Here is a 21,715-nt window from a genome sequence, read left to right as displayed (position 1 = left end):
ATCCCACCCCTCTAGGTGCGCACAAACCACTGAGCTGATCTCCCTGTGCTATGCGGCAGCTTCCCGCTAGCTATCTGTTTTACATTTGGTAGCGTATATATGTCCCTGCCACTCTCTCACTTTGTCTCAGCTTACCCTTCCCCCTTCCCATATCCTCAACTCCATGCTCTAGTAGGTCTGTGTTTTATTCCAGTCCTACCACTAATCTCTTCATGACATTTTTTGTCTTAGATTCCATACATATGTGTTAGCATACGGTATTTGTTTTTCTCCTTCTGACTTACTTCACTCTGTATGACAGATTCCAGGTCTATCCACCTCATTACAAATAACTCAGTTTCGTTTCTTTTTATGGCTGAGTAATATTCCATTGTATATATGTGCCACATCTTCTTTATCCATTCATCTGTTGATGGGCACTTAGGTTGCTTCCATGTCCTGGCTATCGTAAATAGAGCTGCAATAAACATTTTGGTACCTGACTCTTTTTGAATTATGGTTTTCTCAGGGTATATGCCTAGTAGTGGGATTGCGGGGTCATATGGTAGTTCAATTTGTAGTTTTTTAAGAAACCTCCGTACTGTTCTCCATAGTGGCTGTATCAATTTACATTCCCACCAGCAGTGCAAGAGAGTTCCCTTTTCTCCACACCCTCTCCAGCATTTATTGTTTCTAGAGTTTTTGATGATGGCCAATCTGACCGGTGTGAGGTGATATCTCATTGTAGTTTTGATTTGCATTTCTCTAATGATTAATGATGTTGAGCATTCTTTCATGTGTTTGTTGCCTATCTGTACATCTTCTTTGAAGAAATATCTATTTAGTTCTTCTGCCCATTTTTGGATTGGGTTGTTTGTTTTTTTCTTATTGAGCTGCATGAGTTGCTTATAAAGTTTGGATATTAATCCTTTGTCAGTTGCTTCATTTGCAAATATTTTCTCCCATTCTGAGGGTTGTCTTTTGGTCTTGTTTATGGTATCCTTTGCTGTGCAAAAGCTTTTAAGTTTCATTAGATCCCATTTGTTTATTTTTGTTTTTATTTCCATTTCTCTAGGTGATGGGTCAAAAAGGATCTTGCTGTGGTTTATGTCATAGAGTATCCTGCCTGTGTTTTCCTCTAAGAGTTTGATAATGTCTGGCCTTACATTTAGGTCTTTAACCCATTTTGAGTTTATTTTTGTGTGTGGTGTTAGGGAGTGTTCTAATTTCATACTTCTACAGGTAGTTGTCCAGTTTTCCCAGCACCACTTATTGAAGAGGCTGTCTTTTCTCCACTGTATATCCTTCCCTCCTTTATCAAAGATAAGGTGACCATATGTGTGTGGGTTTATCTCTGGGTTTTCTGTCCTGTTCCATTGATCTATATTTCTGTTTTTGTGCCAGTACCATACTGTCTTGATTACTGTGGCCTTGTAGTATAGTCTGAAGTCAGGGAGCCTGATTCCTCCAGCTCCATTTTTCGTTCTCAAGATTGCTTTGGCTATTCGGGGTCTTTTGTGTTTCCATACAAATTACAACTGTGTTCCTTTTGGTCTGGTTTTCTTTTTTTCCTACAAGTGTACTGTCAGGAATTCCGTGGCATTTCCGGGGTGAGGAGTCTGCACTTCCACTAACAGAGGCCTGTTTTTGATCCCTGGTCAGGGAACTAAGGTCCTGCAAACTGCGTGGTGAGGCCAAAAAAACAGCAAAGACACAATAATCATACTTTGGCCATTGAACAAAGTCAAGGACATTTAGTTCCTCCTCAAGGGCTATCGGGTAATTTTCTGAGCCACGTCCATGGAGCTGTTTTGCAGAGACTGAAAGCCCCGCATGTGGAAGAAGTTAACTGCGTGCTGCCCACAAGCACGAAGACTCCAGAGCAGTTGGAACCACAGGGCTGGCTGTTGAGTCCCCGTGACCTCACCACCAACCAATCAGAAGAATGTCCGTCGGGCTTTCCTGGTGGTGCAGTGGTTGGGGGTCAGCCCTCCAATGCGGGGGATGCAGGCTCGTGCCCCGGTTCGGAGGTATCCCGCGTGTCGCGGAGCGGCTGGGCCCGTGGACCATGGCCGCTGGGGTCGCGCGTCCGGAGACTGTGCTCCGCGGCGGGAGAGGCAGCAGCAGTGAGAGGCCCGCGTACCGCAAAAAAAAAAAAAAATGTCCATGAGGTGATCTCGCAGCCTGTAACCCTCTCTGTCAACATGTAGTCCCATTCTCTTATCCCTATATAGTCCTCAAGCCCAACCTCAGGAGGGGAGAGTTGGTTCTTTGGGACATGAGTCCACGTTCTTCCCTGGACTGCCGGCTTCCTCAATAAAGGTATCTTTCCCGTTACCCAACACTTGTCTCTCAGTATTGGAGTCCTGGATGATGCAAGATCTGCCTCATCTTCTGTAGCTTTTTCTACATGAAAAATACTTCAGGATTATTTTTCAGAGTTAAGAAATGTGGTTGGATAATCACAACGCCATTCAGCAACACCTCGTTGGACAGCAAACAGGCGAAGCCGACTGGTAATGACCACACATATCATGATTGTGCGAAGACTTTCATCTTTATTATATTTCCCAAAAAGCTGCATTACACGGCCCTCTTTAACAATCTAAAATAACATACAAACGTTTTGAGACAAGTTAAAAACTTACGACTGAATTCCCACAATTTGATAATGAGAGCTAAAAAAATACAAATTTATGCTTACAAGAATTGGCAGGAAATAAATACCCACCTAGCTATAAGTAGAATGGAAATATTATGGAATAGATAAAATGTATATTATGTCATAGATGAAAACAAAAATCTCTCTTGAAAATGTGAGTCAAAATATATATGTGTGTAAATATACAATCGCTATAATGCTCATCAGGAAAGTTTGTAGGAACCCGATGTTTCAAAATGAAGACTGTTTCAAAACTATTTAAAATAAATATATAAATATAAAATATAAAGATACAATAATTTTATAGGTGACATTTTCAAAATAAGCCACTGAAAGTTAAGTAATCAGTCACGACCCTACGGCTCTAATTATATATTTTAAAGCTACTCACGTCTATTCTGAGCCCCTACAGTCCACCTTCAAGTGCTTGTAGACTGGGGCCAACAAGGGTCTAACAAATGGGACCTGTAATGTTCATCTCAGGGGAGATTTGAATGAAAAGATCTGAAAATTGAGGTGGTGCCTTCCAAGAGGCTGGAACCCGAAGAAGCCCTGATTCCTTACTTCGTGCCACAGACGCCTAGCAGCCCGCCCCGCTCCTAGGAGTGTGACACGAAAACTCTCTTCAGCTCGTTCTAGAAGATGCTCTGTTGTTCCCGATGATCTGCACACAAGGCTTCTCCCTTCCTTCCTCACGGCTGTGGTCAATGTCTGCATTGACCTCATGGTGAACTTGCTCCTCTCCCCTGGGCTCTGTGATTTGGAAGTAAGAGAAAGAGGATGGATGTCAGATTTCAAAGTGGCAACTGTCCAGATATACATCATACCAATGGCATCATTGGTCCACAAGTGGTGAGTCAGGGGAAATGAAGAGTCACAGGTGATCTGGCCATAAGCAGTTTGAAAGCAAATTTGGATGAAAATAAAGCTAGTCGGGCTTCCCTGGTGGCACAGTGGTTGAGAATCCGCCTGCCAGTGGAGGGGAAACGGGTTCGAGCCCTGGTCCGGGAAGATCCCACATGCCGCAGAGCAACTAAGCCTGTGCGCCACAGCTACTGAGCCTGCACCCTAGAGCCCGTGAGCCACAACTACTGAGCCCATGTGCTGCAACTACTGAAGCCCGTGCGCCTAGATCCCGTGCTCTGCAGCAAGAGAAGCCACCGCTGTGAGAAGCCCGCGCACCGCGATGAATCGTAGCCCCCCGATTGCCACACGTAGAGAAAGCCCACGTGCGGCAACACAGACCCAACGCAGCCAAAAATAAAATAATGAATCCAAATAAATAAATGAAGTTAGTCATAATTCATCTTATTGAACGTGTAGGCTGTTGTATCTAATATGTTGTTTGTAGAAATTTACTTTGTTGTAGGTCATTCCTAGAACCCACATCCCTGAGGGATGTAAGGCCAAAAATGAATTAAAAAGAGAAACTGGAAACACAGTATATGGAAAACAATCACCATCTCGTCATAGCTGTTATTTGGACCCCGTTGCTTTGGGTGAAATGACTTCAGTGAGACCCACGCGTCTGGGACACACTGGTTCCCCCGAGGTCTGGCGCCCACGGGGCCCGCGGTGCCGGTGTGTGTGCGTGGCTGTCAGTCGGTGGCTGGGCGCTGAGGCTGCGTGTGGCTGTGTGCCCGGCTGGCCCCCTTCACAGCGTGAGAGGTGATGTGGGTCCAGGAGCGGGATTCCTGCGATTTCCTCGGTAAACGACACGTCATTCCGCCCGCACCTTTGCGCCCGCAGCCCTTCCTTTGCGCCCGCAGACCTACCTTCGGGCAGGCCGATGACCTCAGGCCTGCGAGGTCCCGGGGCCTCTAGGGCAGGAGGGTGCGGTCTCTTCCCCACACCCAGAGCTCTGGATCAAAAGCCTGGATCTGGAGAGACAGACAGCCCCTGGCAGTGAGGATGGGGCTGCCTCCCCTTGCCCCGCCTCCGGTGCTTTCTCCTCCGTCCTCAGGGCCCAGGCCGAGTTCCCCGTGACGCCCACCTCCTCGCAGCCCTCCCCCCCCCACGACCGCCACAGGCCCCCCACCTGCTCGCACTCTTCCCGAGTGACCCTCGTCCTCCAGCCCATGGAACGGATGAACTGCAGACGCAGTCTGTGGAACAGGGGACGCTGGGAGCGGTTCTTTCCATAGAGGAACGAAAAGATGGCCTGTTTGGGGGCCTGGTTGTCCTCCTCTATGTCGCTGGCCACGTAGCTGCGGAAAGACAGCAGGTCCCTGTCGTCGGGACAGGAAGGGCCTCCACTCGGGACCCACTTCCCAGGACGGAGGCCGGCTGAGCGCCCCACGCAACCCAGCCGGCCCTGCCCAGCGTCCCCGAGAGCCGCCCGGCCGTCCGGGAGCCGCGGCCAGGCAGGACCTTCGGAAGGGGCCCCGCACACCTCGACCGCGAGGACGCAGTCCAGACCCCCGTTCCCTTCACCTTCTCCGTGCGCACACGTCCCTCCCTGTGTCGTAGGTATGTGTACAGTTCCTGAGGGCAGGAGCTGACTGCTCCGTTTCTGCACTCTTCCCTCTCCCACCCAGTGACGCGTTTAGGGTTTGCTTCACGGGGATGCACGAAGTCCACAGCCTTTTGTGAATCTCCGTTCCCATCACCTCACACTCCCCAGCTTGCGGGGTGAACTTTAGGTGGTTTCATCAGGTGAATGAATGAGTGAACATTTTATATCACAGCCCAATGCAACGCTGATTGCCTCGAAGACTCACAATAACGAACATTCGCAACGTGACAAGAATTGTGCTGAGTGCTTTGGGGCTGCATTGACATTTTGACAAGGCCTGCCTTCCACGTTGTGTCTAGTGTCATGGGCCTGGGGAAGGGGAAGGGGGGAGATAAGAAAAATGACTGTAATGCAAAGCATCACATTATAGTTCGATTTTTTTTTTTTTTTTTTTTTTTTTTTTGCGGTTTGCAGTCCTCTCACTGTTGTGGCCTCTCCCGTTGCGGAGCACAGGTTCCGGACGCGCAGGCGCAGCGGCCACGGCTGACGGGCCCAGCCGCTCCGCGGCACGTGTGATCTTCCCGGACCGGGGCACGAACCCGCGTCCCCTGCATCGGCAGGCGGACTCTCAACCACTGCGCCACCAGGGAAGCCCCTATAGTTCGATTTTAACTAAAGTGCCTCCGGGATGCAGAAGTTAGGGAGATCAGGCACAGTGAAGGTTTTGGTGTTGGAACCCACTTTAAGGATAGGGCCATTTTCTTCAGTTACATGTGTGGGAAAGATACCTGGACAGAAAGCACAGTAGCAACTTAGAGGGCAGGGTGTTTGGAAGGAACAGTGAAACCAAGGGATAAAGTATCAGGACAGTGTGATAGAGATTGCAGAGAGAGTAGAATTCCAACCCCGAACTCTGGCCTTCACTGGGCACGTGATTAGCCAATGAAATTGTGCGATGCCGTCAGACCTGTGTTTTGGAAGGATATTTGGGCAAATAGAGCCGACTGGCTTGGGAGACTTGGAAGAAATATCAGTGGGGAGCATTTTACACCAGATCTGCGCTATGTGATAAGGGCCCCAATTGTGGCACTTGTCTTAGCAATGAAGAAACAGAATATAATCACACTTGGTGCTGATGTGGGAGGATGCGAGACCGGAGAATCAGAACCAGAAACGTCTCAAGTCTGTTTTACTTGGGGGCAGGATGGTGTCAGTTATCTCTTCCTCTCCTGTTAAGAAGGTTACAGTGTTTTGCTTTGTTTTGTTCAGTGTTTTAATTGACATTAGGGTAGTTTCTTTTGACAATGAATGGTATAAAAACCATAACTTCCTCTGAGAAAGAAACCACTCTCCGGTAATCCTGCCCTTTTCACACCCAGAGTAAACAGTACAAAGGGGTTTAAAAACAACAGATGAAAGTCCAGAGCCCCACGTGTGTCCCCGTCAGCCCTCCCAGGGTGTTGTTGAATGTTGATGGCGGGGATGGCGCAAGGTACTCACAGAGCGATGAAGAAATGGATTCTCTGGTATTGCCAGGAGAAGAGCCCGGCCCGGCTAAAGTAGGCGATCACCATGGACAGCAGATACTGATGGAAAGAGGAAAAGGACCTAGGTGAGAGGTCACATCCTGGAAGCGGAGAACCAGTGGGAGAAGGGAGCAGGGGACCAGGAATGGGTGGTGCCACGTGGAGGAGAGACCCCCGTGCCGGGTGAGCCTGATGGTGTGGGGACGGGGAGAGGACAGAGGGTCAGCGTTGGCGACGCTCCCAGGATGGGAGGCGGTGGGTGTGAGGGCGTGGACTCAGGGCCGCTGGCAGTGGACGGCGTTTGATGAACCGGAGCCAAGGCGGGTCCCCAGGAGCTGAGAGGAGAGGGGACTTAGGCGGCAACCACCCAAGGGGCACACCTGGGGCTCCCACCCCAGAGGTGACCTCGAGGCCCCTGGAGGGAAGTGCTGAGAAGGCATCAGGTTGGGAGGGGAGTGGAAACGTGGGTGTAGGAAGCGCCACGCGCGCCCACCCAGGACAGGCGCTGGAGCAGGAATCCGTCTCAGTGGGTGACTTACCTTGTCAGAGACTTCCAGCTTTTTGTCCCAGGCCAGGAATTTCTTCACGACGGGATCCTCTGTGAAAAGAGGGCAGATGTTGCCAGTGGGAACAGGGCTGTCGTGTGCATATTACGGAGCCAAGAGGGAGAACCGCGCGCCCCCCCCCCCCCGGGGAAATGCCAAGATGCGGCCTGGGTTGCAGCTGTGGGAAGAGGGGAGGGTCGACCATTTGCTGTGGGGGGAAAGGGGGCGACTCCCCTTCTAGGGGGGCCGAGTCACAGGGGGTGATGCCCCTTCCTCGTGCACTCAGGTACCACTGCAGAGGCATCGCGTTACTCTCGGCCGGTTTCTCAATTGACAGTCACGTCGGGGGGCGAAGATGGCTTGTCAGCTCATCCCCCCACCACCCCCGCACCGGTAAGATTCCAAAGGCCAGTAAGAGCTAGACTCTAAGGGGGTACAGTTGAAAGCAAGCGAAGCTAATCCTGTATCATTTCTAAATCTAACGTAGGCTTGTATCATTTCGAAGTCTAACCTAACCCTGTATCGTGTGTGTGTCCCCTGTATCCTTTATCCGTAGACAGTCCGCCAGGGCCGGAGAGTGCGGCAACTGGCAGGGAATTCTTTTCCACTGGAAAAGCGTCGTCATGGGCAGTTGTTGTTTGCTTGTTTCTCAAGTATAGGATCTGAGGGTGCTGGGCGGGGGGGGGGGGGGTCCCTACCGAGCAGCCTGTTGAAGACCTCGTGGTGCTCAGGCAGCACTGAAGACACCCGCTGTCGCTTCAGCTTCATCTTGAGCCCGCTCAGCGACTCCACGACCCAGGCGTCCTGGGCCTCAGCGGCCGGGGCGCCATCCACCTCCGCTCGGAACGCCGCTGGCCTCTTCCTCTTACGGCCGGGGCGCTGAGGCGGGGAGCTGCAAGCGGCCGAGCGGGCTGAGGAAGGAGAAGAGACTGGAGCGTGACGCTCTCGTCTAGGGAATTCAGCCACTGGTGACCACGCAGCCCCAGCCCGACTCTGCCTCCCCCCTGAAGCACCCCCATCCCTTCCAGCCTCACAGACCGCTGACCTTGCCCCAAGTCCTTTCCATCTCTCTCTGTCCGTGTCCACCTATCCCTCCCCTGACTCCTTTTGTCCTTTTCCCAGCTTCCTGTCCTCAAAACTCTTTCTCACGGTAGATAATTCCTCCCACTAGGAAAGAAAAGAAAAAGAACCCCCTCTTGTCTCCTCTCTTCCCTTCTCTCACCCTTGGGTCTCATCTGCTAATGCTTTTTCCCGCTTCCCAGGTTGACCGTGTCCCCGGCCGCTGGGCTGTCCCCCCTCAATCCCTGGCTTTCCGAATGTCCCCTTTCTTTCATAGGCACCTGGTCCAGCTGCTCCTTCCCCCCCTGTGCCCTTTCCTCCTTACCGGTGGAGCCTGTGAACTGCCTTCTGGCGCCAGCTCCCTCACCGGCCGGTCCTGGGCTGTCTTCATAGACGGTCACGTCCGGGGGGCGCCCTGAGGAGCTGGGCTGCTGGTCCTGGTCGTCAGCCTGGGAACCGGGTGGCCGACTGGCCATGGTTGCTCCCAAAGTCTTCCCTTCCTCGAAGCCTAGGCTCTGCTTTGTCCCAACTCTTCTTCTGGACTTGGGCTCCACACAAGCGGTCGTCCCTTCTCCAAGATGCGGGGCAACTGGCGGTGGAGAGAAGCTCTGGCGAGCTGCTATTGTCCACTACTGCTGCTGAGCGACACGGAGTCTGGTCCTTCCAATCAGGAAGCTCAGAAGCCTCTGATGTCATCATCGGTCATTCCAAACTGGCAAGCGGTTTGAAGGAAAACACAGAGAACCGTCCGACCTATGTGTGCACTTGTCCCAGAGATCAGGGGTAGACGGTATCCCCTGCCACTGATCCAACCTCTGCCCGTCCTCCAAAACCACCCCCCTCAAGCTGTCCGGACCCCTCTTTACCGCTTCCCAGCAGGTGCCCTGTCCTCTCCCTGCTGGACTCTCCCCCTCCCTCCCATTCCTTTTCCATGGCCTGGTGGGAGAGTGGGGACAGGGACAAGGAAACTCAGGGGAAGCAGCAACGGTTAAGCCTTATGAGAGTGACCTAAGTATGTCAGAACAGATCCCTAGTGCATTGGCTCCCTGGATGGAAACGTTAACGTTACAGCCCGGGGTTTGGCGAAGCTCTTCTGCTCCGTGTTTACCGACCCTGTGTACAGAGCTCTGTACTGTGGGAGCTCACGTCCGCTGCCCTCAGGCTCCTTGGAGTCCAAGAGCCGTCTTGAGAAGCAAAAGTCCTAGAAAACTACAGGTGCTCAGGCACCCTTCAGAGGGTGTCTACAGACAGAGACACACACACAAAAAGGGCACCTTTGGATTTCACAAAGTCCATGGATTGTCCAAAGCCCGCCCCTCGATTCCAATTAAGAAGTTCTAGTCTACTTGCCACAATTTTGAGAATGTGGTATCACTGTTGACCCAGAGATGTCACTCCCTGAATAAAAATGTCACATGAACAAAAAACTAAATCTCCAGTTCAAGACAGATTATTTTTCTGAATAAAAATGTCACATGCACAAAAAGAGTAAATGGAAAAATCTCCAATTCAAGACAGGTTATTTTTCTACGAGGGTGGGAAGTACACGTTAGCCGAGATGCAGAGAGGAAAATAGCCAGGTCAGGGTCATGCAGTATCACAGGAAGCTTCTTCTGAACCTCCAACTCATGCTTCCATTCCTCCCCTGGGGGTCTGAGTCTTGCTTTTCCTTCCTTCCTCCCTCCCTCCCTCCTTCCCTCCCTCCCTCCCTCCCTACTTCCACCCTCTCTCCCTCTCTCCTCCTCCCTTTTCTCTCTTTTTATGCTGATAAAATATGCATTACATAAAATTAGCCCTTTCTAAGGGTACAGTTGAGTGACATCAAGAATTCCCATTGCTTGGTTGCCCTGGTGGCACAGTGGTCAAGAATCCGCCTGCAGATGCAGGGGATATGGGTTCGAGCCCTGGTCCGGGAAGATCCCACATGCCGCGGAGCACCTAAGCCCGTGGGCCACAACTACTGAGCCCGTGCGCCTAGAGCCCATGCTCCGCCACAAGGAGAAGCCACCGCAATGAGAAGCCCGCGCACCGCACCCAAGAGTAGCCCCCTCTCGCCGCAGCTAGAGAAAGCCTGCGCAGAGCAATGAAGACCCAACGCAGCGAAAAATTAGTGAAACAATCATCTTAAGAAAAAAAAAAAGAATTCTTGTGTGACCTTCCCGACCATCCATCTCCAGAATGTTTTCATCCTGGGAAACTGAAACTCTGTCCCCATTAAACGCTGACTCCCCATCGCCTCCAGCTCCTGACACCCAGATTTCCACTTTGTGTCTCTATGAATTTGACCCCTCTGAAGATCACACAGAAGTGGAATCACGTAACATTTGTCCACTTGTATGTGGCATATCCACTTAGCTTCATGTCTTCAAGTGTCATTCGTGTGGTAACCTGTATGAAAATGTCCTTCCCAGACCCCAAAGCCAGTGTGGACAGTACACAGTGAGTGAGAAGGAAATAAAACCCTGGGTCTGGAGAAGTTCACATGTATGCCAAGGGCGATGGGAAACCACTGAATGAGAAGTGTCGTGATCCAGTTTGCAGTGAAAGGGAAAAAATGGATTTTGGCTCTTGTATACACGGATGGGGTGGGCATTCAGCAGGAGTGGAAGTCGGGAGACCCAGATACGGTTAGGAATTTGGCGTGGTGGTCCAGGAAGACGATGTCTGAGAAGATGGAGAGAAGGAAACAGGGTCCGGATATGTGGAGGGAAAATCAGCAGGGCTCATCGGGGGGTCAGATTGGAGGGAGGTAGCGGGCGGTATCTCTGTTGACTCTGTGTGCGCGTGTTTGCCCGCACCTCTACTGCTGAGACTCTGTTGTCTCTACAAAGAAACACTAAGCTTTGCTCTTAAAAGTGGAATTGTTAAATGTTCACTGTCTATACAAGGAAATGTCAGACAGTCATTGAAGACTACATAAGTGCCCTTTGTATCAATTAGAAACTTTCCTTCCTTTTTGTGGGTGAATAAGATCTGTTGCATGAATATACACACTACATTTCTTTTTCCATTCATCTGTCAATGAGCACTTGGGCTGTGTCCACATTTTGGCTCTGAATCTTGCTTTTGAATTATCGTTTGGACTTTGATGAGAAGTGTCTCTGCTGTTCAGGATGTGCCCAGAGTTTTCTTTTGTCTCTTGATCATCACTTACATATTTCTAATTGGCCCAGGCCATGCATACGTAGAGTCCAATCAGTTCATCCAAGGTGCAGGGACCGAGTGTCTCTTTGGTTTGCACTCGTGGACTTTCTGAGATGTTCTAGGTCTCAGAGGCCATGCACAGAGCGCCTGAGGCCCTCCCGAGCTGCCGCAGCCCGGCTCTCCTCAGGGTCCGCACTGCTGGGAAAAGCACTGCTGCTGGAGGACCTGTGTCCCTCTGCTGTAGTCGTTCCATTGTTAAGAGGCAAATGAGTTCAGCTTTGCATTCATCATGCTTTCAACCATCACAGCTGATTGGGTCCTTGTATAACCAAAGAGAAGTTCACTGTCCCTCTTGGTTAACAGGCTTTCAAATATTAGAAGGTTGGTGTTCTGTCCCGGTGAAAAGTTCTCTTGTATACTGTGAAATACCCTGGTTGCTTTATCTCGTCTTCAGATCTGGATTTGCATAATCCCACCTCACCTTGTCCACATGTGCTCCAGTTGGGTGGGACCCAGCTTAAGATGTGTTGGTATGTTGTCCAAAAATGGCATAAACAGCCCGGATTGAATCTGATGTTGTCAGTGAGCAGGACCTTGTGGGGCCTTCCTGGGATGGATTCTCCCCATGTCCTCTGCCTGCTCCTTGTCTTTAGAAAATTGTAGCCTCCTAGCCTTCCCGGAGTTCGAAACAAACAATTTAATCGGAGAAGTGAGAAAGTGCAAAAAGAAAGGAAGACAGTCGAAAAGGACCAAGTAATACTAGTGTCGCTGTGAAACAAAGTCAGGGACCTTTAGTTCCTCCTGCGGGTCTGTCGAGACTGTTCTGAGCCACGTCCGTGGAGCGGTTTTGCAGAGACGGAGGCCCCCGGCAGGTGGAAGAAGTTAACTGCACGCTGCCCACAAGCAGGAAGCCCCCGGAGCAGCCGGAACCAGAAGGCTGCTGATGTTGGCCTCCAATGACCTCAACACCAGCCAATCGGAAGAATGTCCGCCAGCTGACCACACAGCCCTCAAGCTCCCGCCCCTCACCCCACTCCTTTGTAATTCACTTTAAACACGGTTTACATTTTATATTGGGAGTAGAGTTGATTGACAATGTTGTGTTAGTGTCCGGTGTAGAGCAAAGTGATTCAGTTACATGTTTACAGATATCTATTCTTTTTCAGGTTGTTTTCACACTGAGGTCATTAGAGAATTTTGTGGTTTTTTCGTCACGCTGTGTGGCTTGTAGGATCTCAGTTCCCTGAGCAGGGATTGAACCCCGGCCCCGGCCGTGAAAGCCCAGAATCCTAACCTCTGGGCCACCAGGGAACTCCCTATGTCAGTAGAGAATATTGAGGAGAGGTCCCTGTGCTGTACAGGAGGTCCTTGTTGATTGCCTATTGTATATACAGTTGTGTGTATATGTTAGTCTGAACCTCCCGGTCTATCCCTGTCCCCCAGCTTTCCCCTTTGGTAACCATAAGTTTGTTTTCTATGTCTGTGAGTCTATTTCCGTTTTGTAAAGAAGTTCATTCGTTTCATTGTTCTAGATTCCACATAGAAGTGATATCATATGGTATTTGTCTTTCTCTGTCTGACTTCCTTCACTCAGTATGATTATCTCTTGGTCCATCCATGTTGCTGCAAATGGCATTATCTCATTCTTGTTTCTGGCTGAGTAGTATTCCATCGCATACATGTACCACAGCTTCCTTATCCATTCCTCTGTCGATGGACACTTAACTTGCTTCCACGTCTTGGCTATTGTAAATAGTACTGCGATAAATACTGGGGTGCGTGTGTCTTCTCGAATTATGGTTTTCTCTGGGTATATGCCCAGGAATGGGATTTCTGGGTCCTGCGGTAGCTCTAGCTTTAGTGTTTGGAGGAAGCTGCACACTGTTCTCCATAGTGGCGGCACCACTGTACATTTCCACCAACAGACTCACCCCATCTGCAGACACCCTTCCCGGAAAGCCGTTGGGCAGCGGGGCCTTTTGAGCCCTAGATACCTGGACCCCTTGCCTGTTGCCCTGCCGTAAACGCTGCGCTTTCCTTCGCCGTGACCCGGTGTCGGGCGATTGGCTTTACTGCGTGCAGCCGAGTGGACCCAAGTTTAGTTCAGTAACAGCGTGTTCAGAGACGAGCAAAACTACCCCCTCTCCTCCTCTTTTTTCATCCTGTGTCTGTAGTTGAATATCACAGCGGCTGTAGCTCTAGTGCAGAAATATCAGTAGAGTGAAGCAGAAGTGCTTTGTCAATACAATCCTTTCGGCATGAGAGTCACGTGGAGAAAATACTACAACACAGATGCCTGGACCCAGCCTCACAGATTCTAATTCCACAGCAGTGAGCTAGGGCCTCATTTTAACTTTCTCAATTGACATGTTTCTGATTTGGAAATCTCCGGGTGGGATGTGCCACCCAGGCTGGTGCAGTAGGGGGTGTTCAAGGCGTCGTTGAATGAAATAAGCAGGAGGGAGGTGAACCGTGACCTGGATTTAAGCCAGGCAGCCTCTGGCAGGGCTGTGGCCAGGCCATGGGTCCACAGCTGAGCGGACGTCTGTGTCAGCCTCCAATCCTCCTGCCAACGGGTCCGTGACCACCCCACCAGCAGCCTGGTGCTGCTGTGGATAAGCAGCCCTGGGATCGGAGTTCAGCCCAGGCACCTTCCTGGTACGTACAAATAGTGCATGTGCTGGTGAGGAAACGGCCCTCTCCACCAGGAAGCCTGGAGCACATCCTCCCGTACAGCCCTCAGAGGGGACCAACCCTGCTGACACCTTGATCTCAGACTTGCAACCTGCATAAACGTCGGACAGTGCATTTGTGTTGCTTAAGCCCGCCAGTTTGTTGTACTTTGTGACGCAGCCCAAGCGAACTGCTACGACCTGTGTTTCGAATAAGAAGGTATTCACATGTGACGGTCACTTTCCTGCTTCCCCCACGTTTATTTTTTTATTTTTAGGTTTAAAAAAATACTTCTTTCTGCGCTTCCCTGGTGGTCCAGTGGTTGAGAGTCTGCCTGCCGATGCAGGGGACGCGGGTTCATGCCCCGGTCCAGGAAGATCCCACATGCCACGGAGCGGCTGGGCCCGTGAGCCATGGCCGCTGAGCCTGCACGTCCGGAGCCAGTGCTCCGCAACAGGAGAGGCCACAACAGTGAGAGGCCCACGTACTGCAAAAAAAAAAAAAAAAAAAAAAAAACAAAAAAACAAACAAACAAAAAAAAAACCTTCTTTCTCTTAGGCTGCGTCGTGTCTTAGTTGCGGCACGCGGGCCTGATTGCCCCGTGGCGTGTGGGGTCTTAGCTCCCCGACCAGCGTTCCGGGGCTTCGAACCAGCGTCCCCTGCCGTAGGAGGCGGATTCTTTACCACTGGAACACCAGGGAAGTCCCTCCCCTGCCTTTAAATTAAGACGTGTCGCTGAGCTTCCAACAAGAACCTGTCCCTTTCTGTTAGATTAGAAAGTTGAGTTTTCTTCTCAAACGTTGTGTCCCCTGGCTGTGGTAGATGTGTTAGTGTTGAAAAAAATGGTTGAGAGACTTTAAGAGGAAAATGATTTTACAAATCCTGAAGAGGGGTGCCCGTTATCTTGATAAAATGGGTATGTTAAGAGACCAAAAATAAACAGGAGGAAACACAGGCAACTACTTAGGAAATGCAGGATGGGGAAGGCTTCTTCACGTACAGTGTGACAGCAGATGAAAAGTATGAAGCGAAAGTGAAAGATCTGAACACAAAATATGTTGTTATGTGTCTGTATAACAGAATGTGAGAGTAACAAATTAAGTTAAAAAGATAAAGAACAGGTATTGCTAGATACACACTTGTGTATGTAAAATAGATAAACACTAAGGACCTACTGTATAGCCATGGGAACTACCTTCAATATCTTGTAATAACCCATAATGGCAAAGAACGTGAAAAAGAATACATATATTCTTACATACATACATGTAGCCGAATCAGTTTGCTGTACACCTGAAACATTGTAAGCCAACTATACTTCAATAAAAATAGATAACTGACAAAATAGGGAAGATATCTGTATTTAATAGAAATGCAGATACGAAAAGAGAAAGGTTGATATTGTAAATATGCATATATATGAAGAGATCTTAATGAAACCAAACTAAAAGTTGGCCATTGCTGCTTCTGGTCAAGGTGAAACTGCAGAGTCCAGGTTTACCCTCCTCGCCGAAACAAGTTTAAAAAGGGGGAAATGTATGAAATGACGGTTTTTCGCCTTTTGGAGAGAGGGCAGAGTCGTGAGAGACATCAGCTCGCTGCTGGACCTCCTTTCGTTTGGATGACCCCGTACTTGTTATTCCCTTTTTCAGAGCATTTCCTCAAGACAGCTTGTACTAGAAATACTTCCAGAGAGTGTCCAGGGCAACGTACAGGGCAGGGGGCTGGGGAGACCCCCACGTCTCCGGGCTGAAGGGATAGAGTGAGGTGTTGAGGTGGGCCCAGCAGCTGGGGTTCACAGGCCACCCCAGTCTCCTGCTGAGACCCGGTCTGTGCACGTGGCTGAGGTGAGAACTGGAGGCCTGGTGGCGGGCTGACGGGCGCACCGCCCACCCAAGGTGCTTCCAGGGTACTCAGTGCAGCTGACGTGTTTACCTGGTGAAAATGGAAAATGCGGGCACTGCGCCCTGGAGGTTTGCAAACTCAGGCTCAGAGGAGGCGTGGTCGCTGTCATTCCCACACAAGCAGCGTTTCATCGGTGAGAATTCAGGCGGAGGCCACAGTCAACAGCAGCAAGAACCGGGAGAGACCGTTCCTGGCTCTAGGCAGCCGCTTCGAAGCGCAGTTTTGGAGAAGCACACATTTTGTGCAGGATTAATTTAACGTGGCAGTTCCGCTGGGGAAATGAGGACTGGCTTATGTGCTTATTCAGTCGGATGAATCGTCATTTCCAATTTCCGTTTTTAGAGGATTTCCTCGAGATGCTTGTAATGTAAATACTTCCTCTGTCCCTTTAGTTAAGTATCTAAATCCTTTCAAAAGCTGAATCAGTCTCTTGCGAGCATTACAACCCAGGAATGTTTTTGTTAAGGAACTGAGAGCGATCTTCTTTATGTCTCTGTCACCAGGGGAGGTTAGGCTAGGTGTTAGGCACTTTGCTCTGAGCTGTAAGTACCTGCTTGTCAGAGGGATAGGAGAAGTTGTCTTTCTCCTTTGGATAAAGGATATTAAGTAAGTAGCATGGACAGCCACCGAGTTTCCCAGGTGAATTTAGGATGTACTCTGAAAGGACGTATGCCATTTTTATGGTGGTGTCAAGTCTTTTCACATGAGACCAGTTCCTGTTTATCTTGAGAACATGGATACGACAGACTTTATCTGCTGAGTTATAGAAAAAAACAGGTGAGTTGATTTCATTTGCACGAACATTAGTGGTTCGCCTGTGGTGCACAGCAGAGTCAGGTTTAATGGTTATTCAACAGTGAAACCATTTTCTTGATTTCTACATTTGTGGAGAGGATTTTCTCGGTTGGCGGGAGATTTTATTTTTATTTTTTTGTTCGTTAATTACTTAATGAACTAATGAGACTGCGCTGCGCAGCCTCCGGGATCTCAGTTCCCCAACCAGGAATCAAACACGTGCCCCCTGCAGTGAAACCTAGGAGTCTTAACCACTGGACGGCCAGGGAAGTCCCTGGAAATTTTATTGTTAACTTTTCCCCTAGCAGCTTTTAAGGAACACTTAGCCAAAAACACAGTTATATTATTTCACCCCCAAAATAGTGATAAATCATTACCCTTATGATTCCATTTTTGACAATGGTTTTTTTACCTAACATGAACAGCTTCCTGTGTAAGAGGTAAGATCCCAGGTATCTGTTTTCGGTTTGTGTGTACCTTCTTATTTTCGTACAGTTTTTAAAGCGTTGGTTGTGTCATCTAAACAGCTACAATTTCTATTTTCCTTCCGTAGGTAATATTAGTTTGTATCATGGCTGGGCATTTATTGTATCCTAGGATTTGAGTGAAAGCTATAGCGTTTCAGTAAAGCGAACATGATACACTCCTTCCCCTCTCCTGGTGGTGGGGGAAATCTCAGATGTAACCCGAAATGTCTCAGGGCAGGGAAAGGAGCAGGGACCCTGGAGGCCATCACACAGCCCCCACTTGAGGCCACACCTTTCCTTGATCCCTAACAGGAGTGAAGAGAAATGGGCAATTGCGTCCGTGGTCCAGGCGGCTCACCCTCGCAGCACACCAGCTCTTCACCGCCAGATGAGATGGAGACGCTTAAGTCGCTCATTAACTTGACGGCGCGGAGACATCTGGGAAATAGAGTTCTGGAGCTTGTCCCTCTCACTGGAAGCGCTTTGGCAGGCGGACTTCCGGAGTCCTCCTGCGCAGGTGCGCCTCCCAGTTTGTGCGTGTTGGCGCACGCGCACCGTCGCCTCGCCGCCCTCGCTTCCTGTGCGTCCCCAGATAGCCGCTGGCCGTCGTTTCCACGTCTTGGCCTTTTGCGGGCGAGGATTTCGGCGCCTGCGGGGCTGGACGTCCTCCGACCCGCCCGGAAGCCAGGGGTAGCGTATTGTGTGGGCGAGAGTTCGCGCGCGGCGGGCGGAGGCTGGAACTAGGATCCCCGAGCTCGAGCCTCGGAGCCCGCGGCCTGGGCCGGAGGGGCCGGGCGGGCGGCGGCGGCGGCGCAGTGCCCGACCTTGTGAATCGCGCGGCAGAGCGAGGTCCCAGGAGTGACGTGGGCGTGAAGGGAGCTTGTGCCGTAGGCCCAGAGTCGGCTCCTCTGGCCCGGGGGCCTCGGGAGGCGGAGAGGAGGGACCCCGGGAGAGGACCGCGCCGGAGGAGCAGCCCCCGACCCGGAGCCTCGGGAGCCCGTGCCAGGTCAGCGAGTCCCGACGGGGTAGGTGGTGCGTCTGCGGGCCTGCAGGCTATTGTATACCCTGCGGGGCTAGTGGGAACCCGGGCCGGGCCCCGCGGGAGAGCGACCGGGAGGGTTTGACCGCTTCCCGGAGGTGGAGGGGCCGGGCTGGAGGACAGGGCCGGCTGCTCCGGATGGGGCTCCCCTGGGACTTGTGAGTTGCGGGCGTCCTGGGGGAGCAGGGGCCACAGGCTCGGCCGGGACGTGCCGCGTCCACGCCTGCCTCTAACCGCGATCGTCCTCGTCCTCCTCCTCCTGTCGCCGTGTCGGGATCTCGCACGTGTCTCGCAAGGCCCATCAGCACCCTGGTTGTCTGAGCGTCCGCTGCCCCCCTGGGTTGTGCCCTGTGGAGTCGCACAGTGTAGTTCGTGCAGGATGAGTGTGCGAGGCTTTTGTCCTGCTGCCTCGGCTGAGGAAGGAAGATTGGGCCTGAGAAGGGAGGTGACTTGTCCCAGATCCTCACCGGGTGTGCACGTGGGGTCGCCAACAGGGCTCCAAGCTCCTAGGGCAGGTGTTCTGTCCACTTAAATAAAGTCAGTTTTAATAAAAGATTTTTTTGACCGTCATACTTAAGTGTGTAGAAATAATTGAAAGACTGAAACGCACCGGAGTGTATTCCTTTATTCTAGGTATTCTGTGCATTTTCTGATCTAAGATGTTAACAGACTTACAAGAGATAAACTATAAGCGTTTTTTAATTTCATATTGAAAAACGGAGGTTTCTTTGCATAGGATTCAGTGTCCACCCACTCCTGAAAACACAGTATCCCCTCCGTTACCAGGGTCACGTGGGAGCTACCGAGCTGAGGGTGGTTGCTCCCTCGTCATTGTAACAGGCCATCCTGAAGGTGAAAGGGCGGGTGTCCCACAGGTGTCTCTTGTGGAGCGCGGGCGGGTGCTCGTGCACCCCGAGCCGCTTCAGTCGTGGCTTCACTGCCTGCGTTTTCCTTCTCCAGGTCTGCCTCCACTGTCACAGGCCTGCAGGTTGTTCCAAGGGCAGCGGAAAATGAATCAGTCTCCGGTGAGTTTTGCTGTTTACGTATTTATGTACTGCTCTTGTTGTGTAATAACATCTTGGGATGCGAATAGTTGAAAATTTAAAATCGGAAAGTAGGAGTTGGTAAAAGATGTGGTTATGCAAAGCGTAGAGGAGCAGGTCAGTACCAGATGTTTCTGGCAAGTTCTGTGCGTAGATCTCACGATCCTCTTATAGGCGTAGTACAAGCCTCGTGTTCTTGACGTTGGTGGCAAAACACCATCCCTTGCTTGACTTACATTGTCCTGCCGAAGCCCTTCTGTTCTTGGGCGTTCAAGGTTTCCGTGAGGATCCCGCTGTGGGCCGCTAGGCTCCCTGAGCGACAGCCCCTAATGTGTTGACACTGGTGCCTTCCGTGGGCTTCCTGTAAGCGGAGAGCGTGCTGTCCGGGCAGCACTCGGTGCGTATGGCTCTTCTGTTCAGTGGAACCGTGTTGTCCCGTAGGTACATTGTTCTCAGTGCTTAATCCAGGGATGCAGTGAGGATCGTCTCGAGGAGCTGTCACCCTTCACGTAACTTTCCTCTCTGTCTCTCACCGTCTAACAGGGTCGCGTTACACACCGCGTAGTGATGCCTCTGGCGCAGATCCTTGTTTCCCCCCGAATTGTATCGTGCAGCTCTGTCAGTTCTCCCACCTGGACCAGATAGATGCGTCTGTGCAGCCACTTGCCAGCATCTCTGTGGAGTCTGTCCTGAGGGCACCTCAAATTACTCGGTGCAGTAGATCCAAAAATGATTGTTTACAGCTCCCCCGCCCCTGGCCTTCTCCTTTTGTCCCTGCCGGCTCACCGGTGCGTTCTCCAGCCTGTCGCCCTGCCCAGAAAAATGGGTTCATTCTAACGACCTTCTGCATTCTCTGTTACCACGTTGTAGTATTAGGCTTGTTAATGTCCTAGTCTAAATGGGTTTTATTCGTTCCCCTTCATCCCATACTTGCTACCATTAAAATAGCTTATTTGTTCATTTCTGTAGTTACAGAAACTTTTTTTTCTGGGCTGCTACCTCTTTCCTACAGCAGCTCAAGTGTATTTTCCACGTGGAGTATTTCTCCTAAAATATTAATCACAGCATTTTTCTCCATGTGGGAAGCGCTTTAGAGGTTCCCTGGGTGACTGGACAAACGAGGTTGCCGTTCTATGGAGCCACTAACCATGGAGCCCTGCGCTAGGGGGAGGTCATAACTCGCTGATGATGCGTTTGGATGGATCTTTGGGGTACAATCCTGAGCGGAGAGGCTTAGGAGAGAGGAGTGGGAGAATTGGGTTTGTTTTGTTCCTAACTTTCTCAAGACATTTTTCCGTGATGGGCAAAAGAGAAATTGGCCAGTAGCTGGGGTAGGAGCTGAGGTCAGGGGAGGATGTTGTGTTGTGTTGTGTTGTGTTGTAATGGGAGAAATAACAGTGGGAATGATCCAGTAGATGCGTGTGGGAGAGGGGAGAGCTGCTGCCCGGGGTGCAGGAGTGGGGAGGGCATGGCAGAGCTGGGTTGCAGGTGGAGAAGTTCTCGGATGGCTTCTGTGTTCTCAGGGAAGCAGCTCCTCAGCTGAGGGTGCGGGTGAGGTTGGGGGTTTGAGGAGAGAGCGGAGCTCTGGGGCCCAGTGGACAATTTCTGCTCTGCTGATGGAAGGATCCCCAGAGGAAGTGTCCTGCTTGCCTGGCTCTTGGCTTTGGGGACCCTTCACACCATCTACTGTTGTCTTTTATCTTAGACAGAAACATCCAATGTCTTCAGGTTCTGCATGTGATCTTCAGAAGCAGTTCTCTGCTTCCAGGAGCTTCTGTTCTCGGGAGAGGCATTTCACAGACGTAATTACAGGAGAGGACGGGAATCCTGTCCGTCGATACGTAGGGCACTCCCGAGTGCTGACAAAGCAGAGCCTGCTTTTATTTATTTATTTATTTATTCTAATTTTAATTTATTTACTTATTAATTTATTCACTTTTGGCTGCGTTTGTGTCCTTGTTGCTGCGCGCAGGCTTTCTTCTCTAGTTGCCGCGAGCAGGGGCTACTCTACGTGGCGGTGCCCGGGCTTCTCACTGCGGGGGCTTCTCTTATTGCGGAGCACGGCTTCTAGGCATGCGGCCTTCCGTAGTTGTGGCTCGCGGGCTCAGTAGTTGTGGCTCGCGGGCTCTAGAGCGCAGGCTCAGTAGTTGTGGCTCGCGGGCTCAGTTGCTCCGCAGCATGTGGGATCTTCCCGGACCAGGGTTCGAACCCGTGTGCCCACCATTGGCAGGCGGATTCTTAAGCACTGCACCACCAGGGAAGCCCGAGAGCCTGGTTTTAAATGCCTTGTCAGAGCCCGCGGCCCAGTGACTCTGGGAAGGGTGACGGCCGTCTAGTGACCAGGACTTGGGTAGCTGCAGAGGTTGGCGATGCTCTCAGAGCAGCGTGAGGTGGGCTGGATGAGGCTCCTGAGGTGCTGGTAA

General features: G+C 51.0%; 2 protein-coding genes across 16 annotated transcripts in view; one reads left to right on the top strand and one right to left on the bottom strand.

Annotated features, from left to right (window-relative positions):
* Positions 1-21,715, top strand: part of LOC131740513 (zinc finger protein 12) — an 89,114-nt gene that overhangs the window by 32,000 nt on the left and 35,399 nt on the right. For 7 of the 15 annotated variants that reach the window (XR_010836390.1, XM_067012428.1, XM_067012418.1 and 4 more), the window contains 2 exons: positions 17,523-17,727; positions 19,210-19,274. Coding sequence is in view for 12 of the 15 variants with exons in the window: in XM_067012428.1 (XP_066868529.1) it covers positions 17,535-17,727; positions 19,210-19,274 (258 nt within the window). In the remaining 3 variants the exon portion in view is untranslated. Of the gene's footprint in view, positions 1-17,522; positions 18,236-19,209; positions 19,275-21,715 lie in introns of those variants that run through there. The other 8 variants (XM_067012422.1, XM_067012421.1, XM_059036415.2 and 5 more) reach the window with 4 other exon arrangements.
* On the bottom strand, positions 3,365-7,968 carry LOC136792505 (speedy protein E4-like). Its single transcript, XM_067012440.1, has 6 exons — positions 7,866-7,968; positions 7,162-7,220; positions 6,597-6,682; positions 4,680-4,848; positions 4,417-4,521; positions 3,365-3,394 (listed from the first exon to the last, which is right to left on the bottom strand). The coding sequence occupies exons 1-5, from the start codon at positions 7,933-7,935 to the stop codon at positions 4,462-4,464; spliced, it is 444 nt and encodes a 147-aa protein (XP_066868541.1). The 5' UTR covers positions 7,936-7,968; the 3' UTR covers positions 3,365-3,394; positions 4,417-4,461.

This window comes from Kogia breviceps, chromosome 14, assembly GCF_026419965.1.
Source record: "Kogia breviceps isolate mKogBre1 chromosome 14, mKogBre1 haplotype 1, whole genome shotgun sequence".
Classification (NCBI taxonomy): Eukaryota; Metazoa; Chordata; class Mammalia; order Artiodactyla; family Physeteridae; genus Kogia; species Kogia breviceps.
Note: the sequence above shows the minus strand (reverse complement) of the source record. Positions and strands in the feature narration are given on the sequence as shown.

Excerpts from the sequence above, each read along its gene's own strand:
- LOC136792505 (XM_067012440.1), bottom strand. The coding sequence starts at position 7,935 with ATGAAGCTGAAGCGACAGCGGGTGTCTTCAGTGCTGCCTGAGCACCAC. Across the intron at positions 6,683-7,161 it reads AGCTGGAAGTCTCTGACAAG|TATCTGCTGTCCATGGTGAT; the intron begins GTAAGTCACCCA and ends TCTTTCCATCAG. Across the intron at positions 4,849-6,596 it reads ATCCATTTCTTCATCGCTCT|CTACGTGGCCAGCGACATAG; the intron begins GTGAGTACCTTG and ends GTCTTTCCGCAG.